This window comes from Triticum urartu, chromosome 2, assembly GCF_003073215.2.
Source record: "Triticum urartu cultivar G1812 chromosome 2, Tu2.1, whole genome shotgun sequence".
NCBI classification, from domain to species: Eukaryota; Viridiplantae; Streptophyta; class Magnoliopsida; order Poales; family Poaceae; genus Triticum; species Triticum urartu.
Window position 1 is genome coordinate 394179656 of NC_053023.1, and position 26545 is coordinate 394206200.

General features: G+C 49.2%; 1 protein-coding gene across 1 annotated transcript; it reads left to right on the forward strand.

Annotated features, from left to right (window-relative positions):
- The first annotated feature begins 19619 nt into the window (after nucleotides 1–19619).
- On the forward strand, nucleotides 19620–22607 carry LOC125537482 (L-ascorbate oxidase homolog). The gene is made up of 6 exons (XM_048700798.1): nucleotides 19620–20162; nucleotides 20462–20571; nucleotides 20683–21050; nucleotides 21140–21863; nucleotides 21959–22040; nucleotides 22140–22607. Exons 1-6 carry the CDS (start codon nucleotides 20016–20018, stop codon nucleotides 22341–22343), a joined length of 1635 nt encoding a protein of 544 aa, XP_048556755.1. The 5' UTR covers nucleotides 19620–20015; the 3' UTR covers nucleotides 22344–22607.
- Nucleotides 22608–26545: the final 3938 nt, after the last annotated feature.

A 26545-nucleotide genomic window follows, 5' to 3' on the forward strand; every position in this document is an offset into this window, starting at 1 on the left:
CAAGGGCCGTTTCATTTGACCATAAATGAGCCGGTTCTTTGAATTTTCATAACCGTCTTGTGTCGAATCCAAAAAACATTGTAATCCGGCTTAACCTTGAGAAACTTGCTGAATGGCATACATTAGCCCCCAAGTGCCAAGTGCTGTTACTTTGTAAAGTACTTGGGACTTAAAGTATGTTAGAGTCATCAGAAATTGTTTTGGCATACATTAGCCCCCAAGTGTCAAGTGGTTTTGCAGCGCAAAGTACTTGAGACTTGAATCTTGAATTTTGAACCTTAATTGAAATCTTGACTCATCTGGGTATGTTTTGCAGAATGCCTTATCTGAACTGAGCTCGCAATTAACTGATGCAAAGACCCGGCTGGCGGATTAGGAGTCAGAAATCAAGTCTGCTGACTCCAAACTGCAATTAAGTCTATCTGAGACGGAAAAATTAAAAACCAGCTTTACTGCCAAGAAGAAAACCTGGGCTGAAGAAAAAATGCTGCTGACACAACACGCCGAGAAAGCTGAAGCAGCCCTTGAAGAGGTTACGACGGAGCTGGCCGGTTTAAAGGACCGGGTGTCTCAAATGGTGTTCGCCATCTTTGGTAAGCCATCTGTACTGACTTTTCTTACCTTCTTTTGACCCGGAATGCAAACCGTTAGCTGACCCTTTGTGTTCAAAACACGTGCAGGCCCACGAAGCAAGAATCTGAGTCAAGACAATGTGACGAAGCTGAAGGCGGTTTATACCTTAGTAGAGCAGTTGTACATTGGCGCACAACGAGCACTTGCCGCTATCTCTCCTGCCAATCAAGGACCCAACCGGCTCAGCGATGTCTTAAAGAAGTTGTCAATCTTACCCGCCAGGTTCCAAGAAGTCAAGCACTCCTGTGCCAGAGCCGGAGCTTTGACTGCCCTAAGACGCTCCAAGGCTTGGGTGCTAGATCTAGACCTGGTGGATGTAGCCACAAGGCAAAGGAAGACGGGTCATTGTTTGAACAGGACGACTTCGTTGCTTGCATGAGGGAGGTGCGACCTCAGGCCACCATTCTTAGAGATGAAACAAATATCGATAAATACCAGTCGGGTTTTGACTTGGACAATAAGAAGATGGCGACTCCCTCCTACAAAGTGACCGACCTTATCCCGTCGGTTTGTCAACATACATTTGCTCCGGATATTGATCCAGCCGGCTTGATTGATGAAGAAGCAGAATTTACTGATGTAGACGGTTTTGACTGGTCAAAATCTAACTTCCAATTAGCAGAAGGCGGTGAGCCAGCGAGGGAGGAGTAAATACCATCTTCATGGGCTATTTAAAAGCCTTGTAATAGATTAGCTGTGAAAACACTTCATAATTTGCCTATGCCATCGCGCATAAGACACCGTGTGTGATTCTGTGTTTCCTGATGTCAATATATGCATCATATTTATGGTTGTCCCTGCAATATTTCTGCTCTGTTCCTATAGATAAAAGGGAAAAAACTGGCTTGGCGGCTTAGTACCGAACGGGTCAGAACACTCGGTTTATAGCCAATATTTTTACAGAAAACAGAACCAAACGTAACAAGGTTGAAATAACCTTTGATTAATACAGAAGGAAATTGTTCATAAACAATAGCCATACCTGTATCTTTGACCTCCGAACCACCGGTTTATATGACCCGGGTGATGAGGTTGATAATCAAGTATTTGCGAGAAGTCAATGCTTCTAAATACCTGATGATTATCATGCCCTGGCGGCTTATTGCCAAATAGTCAAGCCGGTGAAAAGACCATGATTGATTATTTTGAAATTGAGACAACAAAAAACCAAGAAGACAAATAATAGGTGGTAAACAAAATTAACCTTGTAACTAAAGGTTGGGGGTTTTCTGATTTGAATACGATCAGTAAACCGGACCAAAGGGGTTAAGCTAAGATTCGAATACAATCATATAGCCCCCAGTGGCTTTGGCGTTGCGCCAATCAAGAGGGTACCGACAGCTATGTTCTCTTTGGTTCGAATACGACCTATGTTTGAACAGGAAGCCCCCAAATGACCTTGAGAGGTTTTTAACGATCCTGATTCGAATACGATCCAAGTCGGACCCAAAAGGGGTTAAGCTGTGATTCGAATACGATCAAGAAGCCCCCTAGTGAGTTTGTCTTTGAGCCGATCAAGAGGGTTGCGACAGCTATGTTCTCTTTGGTTTGAATACAACCTATGTTTGAACAGGAAGCCCCCAAGTGACCTTGATAGTTTGCAGCTAGATTCAAATACGATCATAAGCCGGACCAAAAAAGGTTAGACTTGATTCAAATATGATCAGCTCCTTAATAGTCATTTGAAAATAGTAAAAAATAGTAAAGAGGTGTAATCTTTGAAAAGAAAAGAGACCAATGATCCTGCTTTATTACTTATCATAGTATATACAACGTCAACGTATGTACATGATGAGAGCCGGTGGCTCAGGTGTAGTATGACCAAAGTTGAGCAATGTTCCACGGCCGGCGGGTCTCCTCTTCCGACTTACGTGAGTCTTTGTGCTCTCGAACGTCAATGAGGTAATATGACCCGTTGTTTAAGTTTTTGCTGACCACAAAGGGTCCTTCCCAAGGTGGGGATAGCTTGTGTGCCTCTGACAGATCCTGGATGAGCCGGAGCACCAAGTCACCTTCTTGAAAAGTCCTGGACTTATCCCGGTAGCTGTGATAATGGTGCAGGTCCTGTTGATAAATTGCTGATCGAGCCGCTGCTAAGTCTCTTTCCTCATCTAACAAGTCAAGTGCATCATGTCTGGCTTGTTCATTGTTAGCTTCATCATAAGCGCGCCACCTGGGGCGAGTCATGAAGGATGCCACTATGCAACACTGCTTCCGCTCCATAAACCATGAAGAAAAGTGTATAACCTGTAGATCTGTTAGGGGTGGTGTTGATACTCCACAGCACCAAGGGTAACTCCTCTACCCAACAACCCGGCGTTCACTGCAAAGGAACCATAAGCCGGGGCTTGAGACCTTTTAAGATTTCCTGATTTGCTCTCTCAGCCTCACCATTGGATTGAGGATGAGCTACAGAAGAAACATCAAGCCGGATATGCTCGCGCTGACAGAACTCCTCCATGGCCCCTTGGGATATATTAGTGCCATTGTCAGTAATAATGTTGTGTGGAAAACCAAAACGGAAGATCACCTTTTTCATGAACTGAATCGCTGTGGCCGCATCACACTTACTCACTGGTTCTGCCTCAACCCACTTTGTGAATTTGTCAACTGCCACTACAAGATGTGTCTTTTATCCTTGGACCTTTTGAAAGGTCCAACCATGTCAAGCCCCCAGACCGAAAACGGCCAAGTGATTGGAATCATCCGCAACTCTTGCGCCGACACATGTGCTTGTCGTGCGAATTTTTGACATCCATCACATCTACTGACCAGATCTTCTGCATCAGCGTGACGTCAACCAGTAAAAACCATGACGAAAAGCTTTGGCCACCAGAGATTTTGACCCGGCGTGATGACCACAATCGCCTTCATGGATCTCACAAAGTATTTCTTGGCCTTCTTCAGGGGAAACACACCGCTGAAACGCTCCAGAGACGCTGCGATGGTATAGTTCTCTGCCAGAAATCGTCATTGACTTAGACCACCGGGTTATCTGTCGGGCCAGGGTCTCATCTGCTGGCAGCTCGCCCGGGTCATGTAAGCCAAGAATAGCACTGTCCAATCTGGGATGACGTGAAGAGCCGCCACCAACTGTGCCTCTGGGTCAGGAACGGCTAGATCTTCTTCTGTAGGTAACTTAATAGACAGGTTATGCAAGACATCCAAAAAGGTGTTAGGTGGCACTGGCTTACGCTGAGATCCCAACCGGCTTAAAGCATCAGCCGCTTCGTTCTTCCTATGGTCAATGTGCTCCACCTGATAACCTTTAAAATGCCCTGCAACAGTATCAACTTCATGGCGATAAGCCACCATGAGAGGATCTTTGGAATCCCACTTGCCTGACACATGTTGAGCTACCAAATCTGAGTCGCCAAGACACCGGACCCGGCTCAGGCCCATCTCTTCCATTCAAAGACCATGGAGCAACGCTTCATATTCCGCTGCGTTGTTAGTGCAAGGAAACATCAGCCGCAACACACAACAAAATTTGTCACCTCGAGGGGAGGTTAAAACAACTCCAGCCCCCGAGCCTTCCAACTGTCTGGACCCATCAAAGTGAATAGTCCAATATGTGTTGTCTGGTTTCTCCTCTGGTATCTGCATCTCTGTCCAGTCATTAATAAAATCAACCAGTGCTTGAGACTTGATCGCAGTACGTGGTACATACTTCAACCCATGAGACCCAAGCTCAATGGCCCACTTGGCGACTCGTCCAGTGTCTTCTCTATTTTGAATGATGTCTCCCAAAGGAGCAGAGCTAACCACAGTGATTGGGTGACCCTGAAAGTAATGTTTGAGCTTCCGGCTCGCCATGAACACCCCATACACGAGCTTCTGTCAATGTGGATATCTTTGTTTAGATTCAATCAACACCTCACTGACGTAGTAAACCGGCCGTTGAACCGGATGTTCCTTGCCAACCTCCTTGCGCTCCACCACAATTGCCACACTAACAGCTCGTGAGTTGGCGGCTACGTATAACAATAGCAACTCTTTCTCAACTGGAGCAGCAAGGACCGGCGGCTCAGCAAGCTGTTTCTTCAGATCCTCAAAAGCAGAGTTCGCAGCATCGCTCCAAACAAAATCATCCGTTTTCTTCATCATCTGATACAAAGGCATCGCCTTCTCCCCTAACCAGCTTATGAACCGGCTCAAAGCAGCAACACGACCCGCCAGCCGTTGAACATCATTGATGCATGTTGGTTTGGCCAGGGATGTGATTGCCTTAATCTTCTCTGGGTTAGCTTCAATACCTCGGTTGGACACCAAAAAACCCAAGAGTTTGCTAGCTGGGACTCCAAAAACACACTTGGCCGGGTTAAGCATCACTTTGTAGACCCGGAGGTTATCAAAGGTCTCTTTCAGATCTGTGACCAAGGTTTCCTCTTTCCTGGATTTTACCACTATATCATCCACATAAGCATGAACATTACGCCCAATCTGATTGTGAAGGCAATTCTGCATACACCGTTGATAAGTTGCCTGGGCACTCTTGAGCCCGAAGGGCATAGACACATAGCAAAAGGCTCCAAACGGAGTGATGAAAGCTGTCTTCTCCTGGTCCTTGACTGCCATCTTGACCTGATGATAACCTGAATAGGCATCCAGAAAACTCAAGCGTGCGCAACCCCCCGTAGCATCAATGATCTGATCAATACGGGGGAGAGCAAAAGGGTCAGCCGGACAAGCCTTATTTAAATCGGTGTAATCCGCACACATACGCCAGGTGCCGTTCTTTTTTAGTACAAGCACCGGGTTGGCTAACCACTCTGGGTGAAAGACTTCCACAATGAACCCGGCCGCCAAGAGCCGGGCCACCTCTTCTCCAATGGCCTTGCGTCTTTCCTCGTTGAATCATCGGAGAAATTGCCTGACCGGCTTAAACTTTGGATCAATATTGAGAGTGTGCTCAACGAGTTCTCTCGGGACACCCGGCATGTCAGAAGGTTTCCATGCAAAGATGTCCCGGTTCTCACGGATGAACTCGATGAGTGCGCTTTCCTATTTTTGGATCCAAGTTGGCACTGATGATGAACTGCTTGGATGAGTCATCGGGCACAAAATCAACCATCTTGGTGTCATCAGCTGACTTGAATTTCAACACCAGTTCATGCTCCGTTGTTGGCTTCTTTAAAGACGTCATGTCTGCCGGGTCAACGTTATCTTTGTAAAACTTTAGCTCCTCTATTGCACAAACAGACTCAGCATATGCAGCATCTCCCTCTTCACACTCTAGGGCTATTTTCCGGCTTCCATGTACTGTAATGGTGCCCTTATAACCTGGCATCTTGAGCTGCATATACACATAACACGGCCGAGCCATGAACTTGGCGTAAGCCGGCCGTCCAAACAAAGCATGATATGGGCTTTTGATTTTAACCACCTCAAAGGTTAATTTCTCCGCTCTGGAATCATATTCATCCCCAAAGGCTACTTCCAGTTCAATCTTGCCAACTGGGTATGCCGATTTGCCAGGTACCACACCGTGAAAAACAGTGTTGGATTGCTTAAGACTCTTATCAGTCAACCCCATCCGACGAAACGTCTCATAGTAGAGGATGTTGATGCTACTGCCTCCATCCATGAGCACTTTAGTGAATTTATATCCACCAACCTGAGGCGCTACTACCAAGGCCAAGTGACCCGGATTGTCAACCCGGGGAGGATGATCCTCTCTGCTCCACACAATAGGCTGTTCTGACCATCGTAAGTAATGCGGAATCGCCGGCTCAATGGCATTGACAGCCCTCTTGTGAATCTTTTGGTCCCTCTTGCACAAGCTAGTGGTAAATACATGATATTGCCCACTATTCAACTGTTTTGGGTTGCTCTGATATCCGGATTGTTGCTAATTACCTTGGCCGGGTTGTGGATTATAACCTCCTTGGTTACCCGCATGTCCCTGACCGTGAAAACCGCCTCCACCTGAGCTGGCGCCCGGGCCATGAAAGACGCCTCCACCTGAACCGCCGCCAGGGCCGTGACTTCCATCAAATGCATTTGAATTTTTAAACGCTTTCATGATTGTATAGTCCTTCCACAGATGGGTGGTTGGCTTCTCCCGGGTGTCGTGTCTTGGGCAAGGTTCATTCCATAGTTGCACAAGGGTGGGACCTGACCCGCCCGACCGAAGGGGTTGCCTACCCTTGCGCCGTTGATTGTTGCCCTGTGCATTGATGTTAGCCACAAATTCGTCAGCCTTGCATTTATTACCTCCTTGATTTGCTGGGTTATGCTAGCGACCCTTGCCGTTGCCGTTCTTCTTTCCCTTCCCTGTCTTTTTTTCATCAGACGGGTCCTTGGTACTATCAGAATCAGCATACTTGACGAGAGCCGCCATCAACTGGCCCATGTCATTGTAGTCACGTTTAAGCCGCCCCAGCTTCTGCTTCAGAGGTTCAAAACGGCAATTTTTATCCAACATTAATACTGCGGAGTCGGCATCCATCTTATCAGATGAATGAATTATCTCCTTGACCCGGCACACCCAATGGGTTGTGGACTCACCTTTCTCTTGTTTACAATTAGTCAGGTCCACGATTGACATAGGTTGTTTGCATGTGTCCTTGAAGTTCTGAATGAACCGGGCCTTTAACTCCGCCCATGAGCCGATGGAATTGGGGGGCAACCTTTTTAGTCAAGTACGAACCGTTCCATCCAACATCATGGTGAAATACTTAGCCATTGCCGCGTCGTTGACCTCCAACAGCTCCATGGCCATCTCATATCTCTCAATCCAGGCCCCAGGCTGCAAATCAGCCGTGTAATTAGGCACCTTACGAGTCCCCTTGAAGCCCTTTAGCAAACACTCATTACGTATGGCTGGCACCAGGCAAGGGACACCTCAGGTTCTTGTGGCCACTCTTGCCTCAACCGAGGTTGTTGGATAAGCCGGAAAAGTCTGCTGAGCCGCCTGCTCCATCGCCAGTTGAACCGCTCGCTCAGCCTCTTGTCGGATCCTCTCCTGATCCGCCAAGTTAAGGGCTCCATCCTGCACCGGCTCATGCCTGTGCGGCCGGTTGCGGCATTAAGCATTGCTTGACATGTCAGCTAAATCCATATGCCTACTGTAGCTTGGGCTCCGGCTCGGCCGAGGGGTTGAATGCATCCTGTCTCGACTGTAAGAGTACGCATCCTACTGCGCCAGAGCTGTTTGAAGAAGTTCTCTCACCCTTCGTGTTTCGATCGCCGCCGAAGAGTCGCCTTCCATCGGGAGAGCCGCCAAACGAGCCGACACAACAATGAGGTTTTCCAGGGGATTGGAGAAGTGACCCGATGGTGTTGGCACATAGTGAGGCGGAGCGGTATGTATGCGGGGTGGTTCCATGGCGCGCGGCTGAACCGATGCCCCGGGGGTCGTGATCCGATTTGCCTCCGGCGGGTTACTTGTCCCAGCCCCGGGTGTATGGAAAAGGTTCCTAGGATCGAGCGTCGGAGGTAGACGTGACTGAGTCTTCTGATGCCTTCTTCTCATGACCTCGTTTGACGCGTTCAGATCCACCGAGAGCTGGAAGGTCTTTGCTTGAAGCTGTTGAGCACGAGCGTCCAAAGCCGCCCGCTCCGCTGCCATCCTGGCCTCTGATATGTCTCCAACGTATCTATAATTTTTTATTGTTCCATACTATTATATTATCAACCTTGGATGTTTTATATGCATTTATATGCTATTTTATATGATTTTTGGGACTAACCTATTAACCTAGAGCCCAGTGCCAGTTTCTGTTTTTTCGTTGTTTTAGAGTATCGCATAAAAGGAAAATCAAACGGAGTCCAATTGACCTGAAACTTCACGGAACTTATTTTTGGAAGGAAAGCAACCCAGGAGACTTGGAGTCCACGTAAGGGAAGCAACGAGAAGGCCACGAGGCAGGGGGCGCCCACCCCCTGGGCGCGCCCTCCACCCTCGTGGGCCCCTCGTGGCTCCCCTGACGTACTTCTTCCGCCTATATATCTCCATATAACCTAAAACAACCGGGAGCACAATAGATCGGGAGTTCCACCGCCAGAAGCCTCCATAGCCACCGAAAGCCAATCTAGACCCGTTCCGGCACCCTGTCGGAGGGGGAACCCCTCTCCGGTGGCTATCTTCATCATCCCGGTGCTCTCCATGACGAGGAGGGAGTAGTTCTCCCTCGGGGCTGAGGGTATGTACCAGTAGCTATGTGTTTGATCTCTCTCTCTCATGTTCTTGAGGTGATATGATCTTGATGTATCGCGAGCTTTGCTATTATATTTGGATCCTATGATGTTTCTTTCCCCTCTACTCTATTGTAATGGATTGAGTTTCCCCTTTTGAATTATCTTATCGGATTAAGTCTTTAGAGATTTGAGAACACTTGATGTATGTCTTGCCGTGTGTATCTGTGGTGACAATGGGATATCACGTGATTCACTTGATGTATGTTTTGGTGATCAACTTGCAGGTTCCGCCAATGAACCTATGCATAGAGGTTGGCACACGTTTTCGTCGTGATTCTCCGGTAGAAACTTTGGGGCACTCTTTGAGGTTCTATGTGTTGGTTGAATAGATGAATCTGAGATTGTGTGATGCATATCGTATAATCATACCCACGGATACTTGAGGTGACATTGGAGTATCTAGGTGACATTAGGGTTTTGGTTGATTTGTCTCTTAAGGTGTTATTCTAGTACGAACTCTACGGCTGTTTGTGACACTTATAGGAATAGCCCAACGGATTGATTGGAAAGAATAACTTTGAGGTGGTTTCGTACCCTATCATAATCTCTTCGTTTGTTCTCCACTATTAGTGACTTTGGAGTGACTCTTTGTTGCATGTTAAGGGATAGTTATGTGATCCAATTATGTTATTATTGTTGAGAGAACTTGCTCTAGTGAAAGTATGAACCCTAGGCCTTGTTTCAACACATTGCAATACCGTTTACGCTCACTTTTATCATTCATTACCTTGCTGTTTTATATTTTCAGATTACAAAAATTATTATCTACCATCCATATACCACTTGTATCACTATCTCTTCGCCGAACTAGTGCACCTATACAATTTACCATTGTATTGGGTGTGTTGGGGACACAAGAGACTCTTTGTTATTTGGTTGCTGGGTTGCTTGAGAGAGACCATCTTCATCCTATGCCTCCTACGGATTGATAAATCTTAGGTCATCCACTTGAGGGAAATTTGCTACTGTCCTACAAACCTCTGTACTTGGAGGCCCAACAACGTCCACAAGAAGAAGGTTGTGTAGTAGACATCACCCTCTTCTGCTGCTAAATTTTCTTTAGCTTCTACCATCTCTTCACGTACGCATGCCACCTCTGCGTCATGCTGAGCTTTATCCGCCGGGTCTACCACGACAGTTAACAGGGTCGTCAGTTTATCCATGAGGTCCATCAGAATCTGAGCCGGGGGCGCGCGGGGTCTCCAGACCCAGCTGCGGCCGACCCGATGGTTGTAGCCGCTGCTGCTGTGGAGTTCTGCCCGGGCTGTGTTCCTGCCATGAAGACTCCGGCCTAATTCGGCGACTCAAGGGGGGCCAGAATACTGCTGTCATCGGAACATCCCCGAGCATGCCATCCCGCAGCTGATACAAAGAATCCGTCTCACCCGTTGATGATGTGGCATCAGAACAGACGGCCATCTCACCGCCATCCACCGATTCTTCAGAGTATTAACCGCCGTGGATGCAACCTACAAAGGCATGCTTCACGACATATTGAACACGGGTGGACCTCGCGCGCTGAGTCGTTTCGACGAGGTTGGTGTGGATGTCCGACTCAGGGCCCGACTCGCCGATCCGGCCGATGAAGACGTGAATTCCGCCGAAGGGGACCCGGTACCCGTACTCAATCAAGCCGGCCTCGGGGCCCCAGCCTTCGCCGTCGATGTAGAGCTTGTCGCGACGACTCTTGGTCATCCGGCTCACAGCGTATCCCTTGAGCCCTTCGAAGTTTCCCTTCAAGAACTCAAATCCACCGTGCGCGGGCCCCATGGTGGGCGTCAACTGTCGTGGAATTGTCATGACAGATGTCCTAGTAGAAGGACTTAGCCATCGCAACTACGAAGCTTAAAGGGGTTGATCGGGACAAAGGACACGAGAGATTTTATACTAGTTCGGCCCCTTACGATGAAGGTAAAAGCCTACGTCTAGTTGTGTTGATATTGCTGGGTTTTCGATCACCAAGAGGCTAGTTCGCCGTCTTGGTTATCGATCTCTTGTTTCTTGCCCTAAGCCGCCATCGGATCGTCCCCTTATATACACGGGTTGATGCCTGGCAGCCTACAGAGTCCCGGCCGGCTCATAAATCGTGTCCGGCTCGGTGACTTCTTTTACCTGCCTTTCCTTACAAGTCTTTCCTTATATACGACGGTTTACAATATTGGTCCTTAAGCCGCCTCTAGGCCTTTAGGCCTTCCATAAGCTTTAATAAACTATCACCTTGAATGTTTACTAGGCTTCCTTTGTGACCCGCCATTGGGGCTGACCCGGCCCCTCCTGGGCGGGTCATAACCGATAGCTATATCCCCAACAATAAGGCTCCTGCCAGTTGCCGATAACTTTTACAAAATATGATCATCTCATACAATAACGTATATCACATCATGTCTTGAGCATATCACATCACAACATGCCCTGCAAAAACAAGTTAGACGTCATCTACTTTGTTGTTGCAAGTTTTACGTGGCTGCTACGAGCTTCTAGTAAGAACCGTTCTTACCTACGCATCAAAACCTCAACGGTGATTTATCAAGTTTGCTGTTTTAACCTTCAACAAGGACCGACCACAATCAAATTTGATTCAACTAAAGTTGGAGAAACAGACACCCGCCAGCCACCTTTATGCAAAACCTAGTTGCATGTTTGTCGGTGGAACCGGTCTCATGAACGTGGTCATGTAAGGTTGGTCCGGGCCGCTTTATCCAACAATACTGCCGAATCAAAATAAGACATTGGTGGTAAGCAGTATAACGATCACCGTCCACAACTCTTTGTGTTCTACTCGTGTATATCATCTACGCATAGACCTAGCTCGGATGTCACTGTTGGAGAACGTAGCATGTAATTAAAAAAAATCCTACGCTCACGCAAGATCTATCTAGGAGATGTATAGCAACGAGAGGGGGAAAGTGTGTCTACGTACCTTCGTAGATCGAAAACGGAAGCGTTTGATAACGCGGTTGATGTAGTCGAATTTATTATCGGCCCGACCGATCAAGCACCGAACGTATGGCACCTCCGAGTTTTAATACTAGATGAAGAGCTAACATTAAAGGCCACTTGAATTGTACGCCATAAAAGTTTGGCGAGCGGACATTTCAGAAAGAGGTGTTTTATATTCTCATATTGATCACAAAAGCAACATCGCTTACTACCCTCCCATCTCCTTTTGGCTAAGTTATTCCTTGTAAGAATCATTTTCTTGTAAACAAACGAACGAACCGCATGAATATCATATCTAGATGAATTGGCCTAGGCCGCAGTGAGCAAGTGTTGAATGCCACACCTCCCTAGTGTAGACGTAGCTTTCAATTGTATAGTCATGAAAACATCTCCTTCTATTAAAGTAGTATCGTCAAAAAAATTGAAATAAATCCAGAAAAAATATAAGTCTAAACATGAACCACCTTATTGTTAAACCGACGGAGATGGACTACGTACTGTTCTTGTTTCTGTAAGAAAAAAACACTTGACATTACGTTAAACGGGAATGAATGTACTAGTCCTCAATAAACTGCAGCAATCACGGACGGGGCGGCCGGTGTTTTGTGCTGCCGCTGTGAAAGCGGGACGCTCGGTCGCGCACGCGGCATTCGCTCGACCACGAAAAGCAGAGAAAAAAGCTGCAGCTACTGAGGTCAGGTGCGGCACTAGTAATGGCGTTGTGGGGTACTCCTACTACTACTAGTCTTGCACTCGAATACAACAACAACTGCACACGACACGGTTCCGGTTCAGCCAGCGGCCACATGCAGCCATCATCGCTGGTCAAAGGCAGGTAATTACCGTGTTCTCCGAACAGATCATGTTTACTTTTCAACTCCCCGCATTGCTCATGTTTGATGACACTAGCAATGACTAGCCAGCGTGCTACCATCCATACTTAGAGTATCTACGGCGGGACTTTGCGAACCTGTGTCCTCAAACGTCCGCGAACGCGACCAGGAGCGTTCACGGACAGTGAGCGGTGACGTCTCAAATTAGTTATTTTGCATCTGTCTCTTTCATATTTCATCCCCTAAATCTATATAAAATATGTAAAAAAAAATTTATATACTACACTAGCTACTCTTTATCATTGGAGATGTCGACGACGACGATGTCGGGCACCGGTTGGACGTGCGGGTAGGAGAGCTCCGGCTCATCCCTCTCCTGCTCGACCTCATCTATGTAGGCGAACATCTCCGCCTGGCCTCCGCAGCCGACTCCGGCCTGAGGGAATCGTGGATGGCTTGCTGCTCTGCATGTAGATCCCCGTCGCCAGTGTCTCCCACATCTTCGTCCTCCTTCTCCTTCTCCAGATCCATTGCATCTGGAGGTAGCCCCGCGGCGACCCGGGCTTCGCGTCTAGCCCGGATCTGCTCAAGGAGCTCGACCCAGCACTCCGGCGTCAGAAAGGGCTCGCTCCTCACCCGACGACGTGGGAGCATGTCTACTAGACAGATGGGTGGAGTGGAAAGTGGTGGTCGCGGACAGGAGGAGAAAAATGTGGATGGATGGTAGGGTTTCGGTGCCGCTGGTCGACTTAAATAGTCGGGCGAGGTACTACGCGGCCCGCCGGAGTTGCGCCACGCGGCGCCAACGGTCTGACGGAGGAGACGAGTTTCGGATCGTCGGGTTTCAAGGCGTTTCTGGTTGGGACCCCTTCGTCAGTCCGATATGGCGGGCGTGCCTGGGCGTCCCCATATCCGCCGCATATTTAGGTTGGATATGAGGGGTGCCGGTCAGCCTGGACGTTTGAGGCCCGTTTGAGGCATCCGTCTAGGTCGAAAAAACATGACCGGTCAGTGATCGGGCGGCCCACCCGGACGTTTCAGGAGGGTTTCAGGCGTCCGGTTGTAGATGCTCTTAGGCATCTCTAACGCTGACCCGCAAATTTCTTCGGCATCCGTCCACGGACATCGATGTAGGAACCGGCCATACAACCATGTTTGCATACATTTCAACTACCGCTTGACCTAACCTGACAAGATTCATGCAAACACGATGGATTTCATTTAAGCCGAACGAAATTCATTACATTTCGAACATTTTTCATATAAACCAAATGGAATTTATTACATTTTTTCATATAAACCGGACTAAACCCTACGCTATATCTAAGATCGCGGACGCTTGTTCCCCATGTCTTGCCATGAGCCTCGAGAACTGAAATCTTGGGTTATTGCCTTCGCCTTCTCCAGTTTCGCCTTGGCGCTCTCCAGCTCCACCTCTGTACCTTCGCGTCTGGAGCCCCGGGAAGTGAATTTGTTCGGCTCCACGTCGCTGCCAAATGTCTAATCGGCCAACGATGTTCAGCCCACCAAGATTGGTTTCAATAGGAGGGGAAGAGCGGTGGACTTCTTGGAAGCCGAGCGGCGGCGACCTACCATGCACTACTCTTCCTCGCTGCCGTCGGCGCCCGCGGATGTGCCGGCTTCGTCCTAGAGCTGGCGATGTCCTCCTCGTTATCGCTCTTGCCCCAAACCTCATCTGCCGCCTCATCGAACTCTCTGTAGTTGGCTGCCAATTCAACATAATGGAGGCGGTACAACCAACGGTCGCGGCGGATCTCACAGGTGGACCGGTAGGAGTCAACCAGTGCCTCCTGCTCCGCCACGTCCACATCCAACACGATGGTCGTGACGACGGCGAGTTGCTCCTTCGCGTGCTGGTGCTCCTCGAGGAGGCAGAGGTTATAGTGCTGGTTGGCTTGCACCTATTGCAACTTGGCCTCCTCCTCCTCCTCCCGCAACATGTCCGTCATCCATTGGGGCGTCGTTAGCTTCCGTCTGCTGGTCGGCCTGCCAGTCTGAAAGTGCAACTATCCCTAGGTGGTTTTGGTAATTCATAACAACATATAGCTCATTGAGCTAATACTATTCCAAGATGACTATTTCAGGAAAGCTCAATGATTGGCATGGCATGGATGTGAAAGTGGAACCCTCAAAATACTAAGGACAAAGGATTGGCTCAAGCTCAAAAGCTCAAGACTCTTCATTTTATATTTTAGTGATCCAAGATCACATTGAGTCTTTAGGAAAAGCCAATACTATTAAGGAGGGATGAGGTGTTGCTTAATGAGCCTCTTGCTTCATATGCTTAGTCATATGCTTCAAAACCCTCAACTACTTTCCCATATCCACATATGACCTAAACCATAAGCCAAACTCGGTCCTACCGATTCTTTCTATCCGGCGCCACCGAGTTTCACTTGTCATAAGCCACTGCCAAACCCTAGCAATTCGGTTCTACCGATAGGGATCTCGGTCTCATCGAGATGGGATTGCAAACTCTCTGTTTCCCTTTCGTAACTTTTCGGTCTCACCGAAAGAGCGGATCGGTCCCACCGAGATTGCAATGTAAATTCAGTGTTTCCTTTTTGTAACTTTTCGGTCTCACCGAAAGAGCAAATCGGTCCCACCGAGTTTGCCTGACCAACTCTCTGGTTAGATTATTACCAAAATCGGTCCCACCGAGTTTGTGTAATCGGTCTCACCGAGATTACGTTATGCCCAAACCCTAACCATATCGGTCCTACCGAGTTGCATGTCAGTCCCACCGAAAATCTCTAACGGTCACTAGGTTTACCTTTTCGGTCCGACCGAGTTTGTTGATTCGGTCCCACCGAGATTGGAAAACTGTGTGTAACGGTTGGATTTTGTGTGGAGGCTATATATACCCCTCCACCTCCTCTTCATTCGTGGAGAGAGCCATCAGAACACATACACAATTCCAACTCATATGTTCTGAGAGAGAACCACCTACTCATGTGTTGAGACCAAGATATTCCATTTCTACCATATGAATCTTGATCTCTAGCCTTCCCCAAGTTGCTTTCCACTCAAATCTTCTTTCCACCAGATCCAAATCCTATGAGAGAGAGTTGAGTGTTGGGGAGACTATCATTTGAAGCACAAGAGCAAGGAGTTCATTACCTACACACCATTTGTTACTTCTTGGAGAGTGGTGTCTCCTAGATTGGCTAGGTGTTACTTGGGAGCCTCCGACAAGATTGTGGAGTTGAACCAAGGAGTTTGTAAGGGCAAGGAGATCGCCTACTTCGTGAAGATCTACCGCTAGTGAGGCAAGTCCTTCGTGGGCGATGGCCATGGTGGGATAGACAAGGTTGCTTCTTCGTGGACCCTTCGTGGGTGGTTGCTTCTTCGTGGACCCTTCGTGGGTGGTTGCTTTTTCGTGGACCCTTCATGGGTGGAGCCCTCCGTGGACTCGCGCAACCCTTACCCTTTGTGGGTGGAGCCCTCCGTGGACTCGCGCAACCGTTACCCTTTGTGGGTGGAGCCCTCCGTGGACTCGCGCAACCGTTACCCTTCGTGGGTTGAAGTCTCCATCAACGTGGATGTAGGATAGCACCACCTATCCGAACCACGGGAAAAACATCCGTGTCTCCAATTGCGTTTGAATTCTCCAAACCCTTCCCTTTACATTCTTGCAAGTTGCATGCTTTACTTTCCGCTGCCAATATACTCTTTGCATGCTTACTTGAATTGTGTGATGATTGCTTGACTTGTCCTACAATAGCTAAAATCTGCCAAGAACTACAATTGGGAAAAGGTTAAGTTTTTATTTGGTCAAGTAGTCTAATCACCCCCCCCCTCTAGACATACTTTCGATCCTACACAGTCGATAGGAATGGAGGCCATCTCCTTCTTCTTCTATGAGCAGAGGGTGTCCCAGAGAGCTTTGGAGCACGAGGAGGCCATGGCAGGCATGGTGCAGAGAAGAGAAAGGCATCGAAGGAGGATGAATGTGGCTATGACCGGGGTTGGGGTTTATATAGCGGACGGATGGCAATGAGCCGCTGCGGTGTGGTTAATGGTGGGCGGCAGACGCATGGGTGACGTAGGAGTAGGTTCCTCGAGAACCGCGACATTTAATGTAGGAAGGCGGACGAATCGGCGTCGTTTGAATGCGGAGACATATCACGTGCACCGGGAAGCGGCGTGGGTGGCGCTCGGCCGGCGCGCCGCTTCAATGCCGACAACAATGAGAGGTCGCGTCGCTCTGGCCGGGCATGAGTGCGGCACTGACGCTTTGAAGCGATGCTGACTGTTTCGGCGGGAAGAGCACGTGGGCAAAGGAGGGGTTAATTATGAGGCAAGGCAGTTAGAAGTGGACGTGGCAGTGGTCCGGACGCCTGTTTGTCTTCGGCTTGCAAAATGGTAGTTAGAAATGAAATAAAGTTGTGACAAAATAGTTCAAGGACATACCTAATATGGCGAGTTTGTTCTTGTGAGTTGTCGTTATTAAATAATAATATTTTATTGCTTTCTTCACTTTATAAGTGTGCGTTTTTACTTATAGGCCATGGCGTCATCTAAAGAGTGTTTACAACGTGCTACTGTTCCTCAAAGAAGAGAAGTGATTCAATAGAAGAGCCACAACAAGATGTGAAAGAACAATATATTTCAGCCGATATGTGCCAAATGTAATTTTGAAGTGCGTATAGTAAAAGCAACTTACCATGCATATTACTTCCTCCGTTTCTAAATATAAGTTTTTTTAGACATATTTAGTTGGAACTAGATTACACATATTTAAGCTCAGTTATATTAGTTGGAACTAGATTACACATATTTAGTGGTCAAAATATGTCGCGTTACATATATTTTGCCATCTTAGAGGGTCGTCGAGTGACATTTTCAAAATATGCAACGTTGCTATTCTACATTGCTACTACCAGTTGGCGAGTCTGTCGTCGACGCTCCTCTCGCCGACGGACGAACATTCTTTGGGCTGTGTGACGTGGACAAAACAACATGCTACTACGACGATTGATTGTTTATACAAGAGAGTATGGTTGTACGTAGTATTCTTTCAGAACGAATGTTTGCCCGTCATTCTTGCAGTAAAGCTTAGACTTTAGACTCGTACCGTATAATTTGGCTAGTTTGTTTAGGAGAAAGCTCGTGTGCGTTATTTATACCAAAAGGAAAGAAAAATCTGAATGATTTGCGTATGTAGAGTAGTATTAAAGCCATCATAAGAGTCGGTATGCACGCTGGATGGTTCCCTTTTCTCTTTACTGCCGCTGCCTTGTGTGGATACTCTTTTGGTTTGGTTTTCTTCCAAGCTAAGCTTTCTTCCTTGTTGCAGAGAAGAAGCGTCTTCCAGAGAAGTTGTTCAGCTCATGCTAATGTACACATAGATATCTAGTCCCCTTTCATATTTTTCTAGTCTGCACATATAATTTGTCTGGAATCAAACTATATAAAGTCTGACCTACATTATAGAAAAAATATTAACATTCACATACGGAAATAATATTATTAGGTGCATCCTGAAATTAAATTTCATACTATACAACTTTAATACTGTAGATGTTAATATTTTTTAATACAAAATTGATCAAACTTTGCGTAGTTTGACTCCAAACAAATCTTATATGCGGACTACTAGCATTTAGCGTCATTTACAATTTTCCCCTACTAAGAAGGAAAAGAAAATCGATGACAAAGTAAAACTAAGAAAAATGGGATGATTTCCAGTTAATGGAATCATTAGGTTCTTTTGGGAAACATTGTAATGAAGATATTAAGGAGACCAATAGTGATGGAGACACACAACACTTTCCACGGGATAAACGTAAAAACTACTCCATTAGTGTTGTTTTTTGTGGCGAATTTTGGAAACTCTATTCAACAAAGCCGTCCACCGAGCAGTCAGCTAGCAGGCTACTTATCAGAAAACCAGGAGGTCCATCGATCCAGCTCTCGATCCTATCCAACTAACCAGCATGCTGGCACACATATGTGCATGACCGTTTGCTGATCTAGATACTTGTTGAATTACAAGGAAAAATCAAAACTATTACCTCCAATTTGCGAAATGGGTGCCACAACTAAACAGGAATCACGGCTAGTGTTCAAGAGGTTAACCACTTCCACGCAGCCCGTTTCCAACACTATCTCGTCGAAGCCACGACGGTCTGCAACGATGACCCCCTCTCGTATCGCCATTGCCTCACCAATGAGAGGATTAGTAAGTCCAAGAAGTGGTTTGCTCCAAGCCCCTAGGAATGATGCAGGGGCTCGTGAGAATATTACATGGAAACCTAGTTTGAAAGGAAACTTTTGTGAAAACCATGTTTGAAAGTTTCAAAATATCAAAGAGAAGTATATGAGATGTTAAGAGGGTGTTGTTCTATTGCCATGTGAAATTCTTAGTTCAAACACATGAGATTTACGAGTTATGAAAAGAACAAATTTTACTAGAACAAGTTTTGCCCAGCTCTGGCAAGGGAGGGACGATGACGGCGGTGTGCCTTCGCCTTACTTCAATGTTTATAGTCATCGCTAGATGGTCTACGAATCTGGATGTAATTTTATTATTTCTTGCATTCGTTGTACTGTCATAATTGAATACGAACGTATTGGATTTTTTTTCTAAAAAAATGGAGGGTCTGAGTGGTTGCCATCCATAACCTGGTAGCACCTTGGCCTTGTGCAAATATACAATTCCACCACTGACTACTTGTACTTTGAACCGGCGGGCAGTTGAAGTATATAGTAATATATCCTGTGAATTTGAATCCGAAAGTGTCTATAAAGCCGGAATTAGCCGTAGCATGCATGCAGTGCATGTTCCTAGGGCTAGGACCGACCACTCCACCCACCCCACAGAAAGGAAAGAAAAATGAAAGGTTTGCACTCGAATTCGGCATTTACCGGCAGTTATATCAGCAGCAGCGAGTACACGGTATATATATACTACCGCACATCCACGATTAAGGTAGGAAATTAGCAGACGGGCGAGCCAGGACAGCACAGCTGCGTTCACACCGGACCGGAGTGAGTGAGCAGCCGAGAGCGTACCGTGGACTGAAAAGAGCAGAGGAGGGGGACAGCTCGGGCCAAGCTGTCTTCTTCCTCGCCTGCCTGCCTGCCGCCGCAGCTCAACGCGGCGATCCCGCATTCCCAGCTCGCTTTACTCCCGCCGTCCTCCTCCATTTATACCCCTTCCTTTCCCCGGCAACTTGCATCCCATCCCATATGCGCGTATACCTGCTAGCTCCTTTCACTTTCCCTTCTATTCCAATTCCGTTTTCTTAATGCAAAGCACGAGCACTGCTGCGAACGGCGAAAGCTAGCAGCTCCAGCTACAAGAGCCATCTCTTTCTCTTTCCCTTTCTGCGACTCCACTCACTCGTTCCAGATCTAGAGGTTCTTCCCGGGCCGCCGTCCATGCCAAGGATGGCTTCTCTGGCATTGGCGAGGTGGGTGCTCCTGGCGGCGATGGCGGCGAGGCTCGCCGGCGCTGATGACCCTTACCGCTACTTCACCTGGATTGTGACGTATGGCCCCATCAACCCGCTCGGCGCCATCCAGCAGGTACGCTCGCTACTACCAATGTGGGTGGTCACCTCCCTGCATTTTGCTACATAGATTGGGGCTGGGGGTACCCGAATTCCTCACTCTGCCGTTTCTGGGTGCTTCCCGAATTTTTCATGCCCAAATTCGCCAAAATGTTGGTTCATGCCAGTTTCGACCCAAATTTCTTCACTTTTTTTACTTGCAATTTACTACTACTGATACAGTAAAATTTCCTGTTATAAATAGTCCATACTGATATCGGTGAGGAAAACAAATTTTGGACTGACTGACTGACTGACCAGTAATCGTTGTTCAAGGGCATCCTCATCAACGGGCAGTTCCCGGGCCCTCGCATCGACTGCGTCACCAACGACAACCTCATCGTCAACGTCGTCAACAACCTCGACGAGCCGTTCCTCATCACATGGTCCGTCCGTATATTCAATTACTCGCTGCCGCAGCCACCCTCTTCTTCCTCCTCTCTCTCTCTCTTGCTCACTCTCTAGTCTCTACTTGCAAACGCGAATGCAAAATGCAGGAACGGGATCAAGCAGCGGAAGAACTCATGGCAGGACGGCGTGGCGGGCACCAACTGCCCCATCCCGCCCGGCGCCAACTACACCTACAAGTTCCAGGCCAAGGACCAGATCGGCACCTTCACCTACTTCCCCTCCGTCGCGCTGCACCGCGCCGCCGGAGGGTTCGGCGCCCTCAACGTCTACCAGCGGCCCGCTATCCCCGTCCCCTACCCGCCCCCCGCCGGTGACTTCACACTCCTCGTCGGTGACTGGTACCTCGCCGGACACGACCAGCTCCGCCAGACACTCGACTCCGGCGCGCCGCTCCCGTTCCCGGACGCGCTGCTCATCAACGGCATGCCCTCAGCCACCTTGGTGGGCGACCAAGGTAGGCAGCATTCTCATAATCTCTCTTCTGAAACCGGCCGGTAATGAAAATGAAAATTCTTTTGTAACAGTCTTGGTTTTGTTGTTCAGGGAGGACCTATCTGTTGAGAGTGTCCAATGTCGGGATGAAGACGTCCATCAACTTCCGGGTCCAGGGCCATTCTCTGAAGCTGGCGGAGGTGGAAGGCACGCACCCGGTGCAGAACGTCTACGACTCCCTGGACGTGCACGTCGGCCAGTCCGTGGCGTTCCTTGTCACCCTCGACCAGCCGCCCATGGACTACGCCATGGTGGCGTCGACGCGGTTCAACCCGGCCGACATCAGCCCGCTGACGGCGGTCGGGACGCTGCATTACAGCAGCGCCACCTCCATGGCGCCTGACCCGCTCCCGGCAGGGCCGCCGGAGCAGGAGAGCGAGTGGTCGATGAACCAGGCAAGGTCGTTCCGGTGGAACCTGACGGCCAGCGCCGCGCGGCCCAACCCGCAGGGGTCGTTCCACTACGGCACCATCCAGACGTCGAGGACGCTGGTCTTGGCCAGCTCAGCTGCCGTCGTCGCTGGGCAGAGACGGTACGCCGTGAACGGCGTCTCGTTCGTCGTCCCGGACACGCCTCTGAAGCTCCTGGACAACTACAACATCGCAAACGTGATCGAATGGGACAGTGTCCCGGAGCGGCCCGACGGCGGGGCACCACGGCCCGGGACGCCGGTGGTGAGGCTCAACCTGCACGAGTTCGTGGAGGTGGTGTTCCAGAACACCGAGAACGAGATGCAGTCCTGGCATCTTGACGGATATGATTTCTGGGTCGTCGGGTAAGCTACAGCGGCTTAAATACCATCTGAAACTTGAACCAATTCAGATTACATTATGCACATCAACTCATTTCTGATCTTCTCACTTGATTCAGGTACGGCGATAATGGGCAGTGGACGGAGAATGAGCGGCTGAACTACAACCTGGTCGACGCGCAAGCGAGGCATACTGTTCAGGTATGATATATTCCAATTCCAGCAGGCATAATCGATTCCATGAAATTCTTGGCTATTCAAGAAGAACTCTGAACATTTGCAATTTGCTTCATCCATCAGGTGTATCCGAACGGATGGTCGGCGATCTTGGTGTCGCTGGACAACCAAGGGATGTGGAACCTGAGGTCGGCCAACTGGGACCGGCAGTACCTCGGCCAGCAGCTGTACCTGAGGGTCTGGACGGCGGAGCAGAGCTTCTCCAACGAGTACAGCATCCCCACCAACGCCATACTCTGCGGCAGAGCTGCCGGCCTTCCACACTGAGGAACAACAAAGGCCTCCTCAATACTACTGCTGCTGCTACTACTACTATATATATATAGCTGAAATGAAGGTTATAATTGTTATGATTTCTTGGAAATATGTACTGCTGCTCTAGCTAAAAACTCATGTACTAGTAGTACTATTCTTTGGTGACGTCGGTATTTCATCTCCTTGTGCTTGGCCTGTGGACAAGACCGCATGCCCTGTGAATGCTGGTCAGTGCTCTTGTTTCTGAAATGTAATGTAATCTGATGTGGTTTGTCATTGGGACTTCTCAGGCAAAGCAAGCCTTGTTTTCAAAAGACGGTGAATACATGTTATATTCCACTTCCGAGTGGCCTGAACACTAACCCAGATAAGCAGAAGGTCAAACACTTGCAACATAAACACGCAAGTTCAAGATGCAGAAAAAGCTAGGACACGAGACTGAATCCTCTATGTTACCTCGGTGCCGAGATGCTTGTTCAAATATTTTCTTCAGAGTTTTCAGTACTCGACAACCAATGGCATTCAAAAAAGAGAGTAAATTGCAAAAAACAACCAAATTATGCAAAAGTCAACAAACGTCCACCAAAATGCATGTTTTCTGGTGGTCTTTTTCCTGAAGCACTGATAACTTCGACGCAATTATCATGTTTTTTTTGCAATTTACTCAAAGAATGCACTTCCACGCTTAAGAAGCGAACGAAGGTACTATTCAGGACACCATTATTTCAGAAATGAAACCAAGCTACAAAGAGGGAGGGGGGGGGGGGTCTCCATTTCCAGAGAGGGGCAGGTCATTATACGCAGGCTAAAAAGAAACGCGAGGGAGAACTATTCAGGACACCATTATTTCTAAATGAAGCTGAGCTACAGAGAGGGGGGGGAGGGGGGGGGCCCTCCAGTTCTAGAGAGGGCCGGGTCATTATACGCAGACTAAAAAGAAACTGAGGAAGCACTATTCAGGACACCATTATTTCATAAATGAAACTGAGCTACAAAGAGGGGGGGGGGGCTCCGTTTTCAGAGAGGGTCAGCTCATCACGAGCGGCCCGCCAGGTTCCATGCGTCCACCCAGAAGGCTGTGTTGGACAATTATGAAATTCCATGAATAATTTGAGAATATAAATACCCTTCAATTTTTTGGAGAATATAAATCATGATTGAAATAATTATTAGGATGTAGCCGTAGCATATAAGATGAACAAAACATCATAAATAGGAGCATTGCACATGCAACAAGTAGCCATAATAAAAAATATTAAGATCACAACACACGTACTGGTTGATTGTAGATGAAGTAGCACAGGCTGTTGCAGAGGCGGTGTTATCGAGGACGACGTTGGCGAAGACCGGTCGAAGTAGACATTGGTGACGACGACGTGCAGCAGCGCCTAACTTTGGAGGTAGACGACCTGTTATGAACAATGTGACCAGTCGCACAGAACCCTTCCTAAAAACCTAATATGCCCTCTCCCGATGCGGGATTATAAGAGCAAGAGGTTCCGGAGACCTGCTCCCCCACTCGTCGGTGCGCACCATCGTTCAGGATGGAGTAGACTACGATGGCGGCACAAATAGGCCCGAGTCCTGCCAGGTCAGGCGAGGCAGGGCGAGCAGGCGCGCGTGGTGTTGTCTTTCTCTTCTCGTATTGTCGGTGTACAAAAGTAGGGGCTCTCCTTTTGCACCCCTTTACTTGTGCACGGGCAGTCAGAGCCGCGCCCACGGCCACACTAAGCAGGGCAGAGGAGGGAAGCCGGAGCACAAGACGACCAAAGCAACGCCAAGACCAGAGGCGCAAGGAGAGCAAGACGGCGAGGTGGACTCCCCCGGCAGGACCCTTGCCGGGGTGGCTTCCACAGCCTCGGCAAGATCCTTGCCGGGGCAACTTGCCTGAAGCCAGCAGAGCGCTCCACCCTTGAGCCCAAGGGATTCCAACACCATCAACCATATTGGAACCAAGGCTCGGGAGGCACCTCCGTGGTGGCATGCAGATCTTTGTAGAGATCATAGATACACAAGATCAGATGAGAATCAGAAGACGACGATCCTTGGCAAGATCCTTGCCAGGGAAATCCACGAGACCCCCGGCAAGATCCTTGCCGGGGACGACCGTGGTGCCGCAGCGAGACCCTTGCCGGGCCCTCGGCAAGACCCTTGTCGAGGACGCCTGTGGGGCCGCAGCCAGGCCCGCGTCTGCCAAGACTCCACCGCCGCTCCCATACAGCTGCCAGCTCGACCAGCTGGGCAGGCATCTGCGTGGCAGCGCGCGGCCTCTACACCAACTCAGCAAGCACCTGCGTGGTGGCATGCAGATCTTCGTGAAGGCTCCACCACCACGCTAGCCCAGCAGCCAGCCAACGTGGCGCTACAATGCCTCGTCAGCTTGGACGCGCGTCAGAGCCAGGCGAGGCGACGACAGCTGGGACGAGCTTCTTTGCCATCCCCAATAAAGTAAGAGGGGCACGTCGGTAGCGCATTAAATGCATTTTTCTGATGATGCCAAGAGATAGACTCAGCCCCTGTACAACTTTCCACCTCCTGTGTGCCATTGTGGCGATCCCTTTTTGTCTATAAAAGGAGGCCCGAGGCGTACTGGAGGGGGATTCGGATCTTTTGGACTAGGGAGCCACCTCAGCTAGTTCAAGAACACAAGAACACCCAAATATACATCAAAGCAGGACTAGGCTTTTACGCGTCTCCGTGGCCTGAACCTGGGTAAACGATTTGTGTGCTGACCGCTAGACCCGCTCTTTGCACAACCCCGCACCCGCCAACCATAGAAGGGATCCTAGTGACCCCATAGGTGTCGTTTCCCATCGACATCTCTGGCGCGCCAGGTAGGGGGTGTGCAGTTGTGAAAATCCGGTCTGGTTGAAGCAACGGCTTCATCGTGGTCGTCACTTCAAGCAAGAAGACGACCGAACAAATGGCGTCCTCGGTGGACGCGACGAACGCTCACGCAGCGGCAGAAAAGCTAAGTCATGCAAAACTTTGAGTAATTCCTTTTTATATATAAGGTTATCGTCCTCGACGATCTTGCCCTGTGTATGGAAAACCTGCACACAATGGGGCCCTACCACTATTGGCAACACCCTCGTTCTGTTTTGAGTCCGTTCAACAGTTCGAGCGGCTGCGTCGAGAACGGCAGGGTGACCTTCTGCGATTGGCAACGCTCTCGCTCTGTCTCGAGTCCGCTCGACGGCTCGAGCGGCCGCGTCAAGAGCAGTGAGGTGGTTTGCCGGGCAGCAAGCATACCCGGCAGGCAATTGCGGATCCGTCCTCAAGGCGCCGCCTAGGTTTCTGCACCGGCAAACCTACCCGATTAACGTAGGGTCGACATACAAAGGGAGATCAAACGGGAAAATAACATGCATCGTTTCAAAAGTACTACAGGGTTATATTACATCATTTGTTGCTGCGGTTCTAACTAAAGATAAAAATTTTCTTGGTCATGAACCTGTAGCGGCGATAATAAACGGGGTGCCTAGTCCCGACGCTGGCCTTGTACCCTCCGAACTCCATCGATGCGGCTGATGACGGGCTCGATGCGCTCCTCGAGAGGCGCGGGGTCCATGTCGTCCGGCAAGCTATCCAGCAAAGCTTCAAAGTCAAGGTCAGGGTTTCAGTACGCCATCTTGGTGAGGACCTTGGTCATGGCACCCCGGCAAAGCCTCCGGGCCTCTTCGGCCAGAGAGGCCGCCCTGTTGGAGTGGAGCCGCTCCAGGGCCCCGAGAACACCCTCGAAGAATAGGGTCAGCCTGGCATTAGGACTCACGTTTGGCTCTAGGACGTACCTCACGTTAGACATCCCCATGGTAGCCAGCTGCGTGGTGATCCTGTCGGCGACGTCGGCGAGGCGGCTGACCCAGAGCTTCTCGCCCGCCACAAATTCCGCATGGCTGGCGGCACTGTTCTTCCACAGCTACCTCTCGTTCTCCAGATTCTTGGTCGAGGTCTCCTCCCGGGCCCTGACCTCGGAGAGCGCCCCCTCAAGACCCTCCATCTTCAGCTTCAGGTCCTTGATGGACTCGTTGGCCGTGGAGAGAAGCTCGACCTTGTCGAGGACTGCGACCTGCGCATCAGCCAAGGCGCCCATGGCCGCGTCCCTCTCCCCGTCAGCTCCTGGATCTGCTTCGTCAGCCCGTCCCGCTCCACCTCCAGCTTGTTCACCTTGCCGGCGTGGACCTGGGCCTGAGCATTGAGGGCCTCCTCGTGCC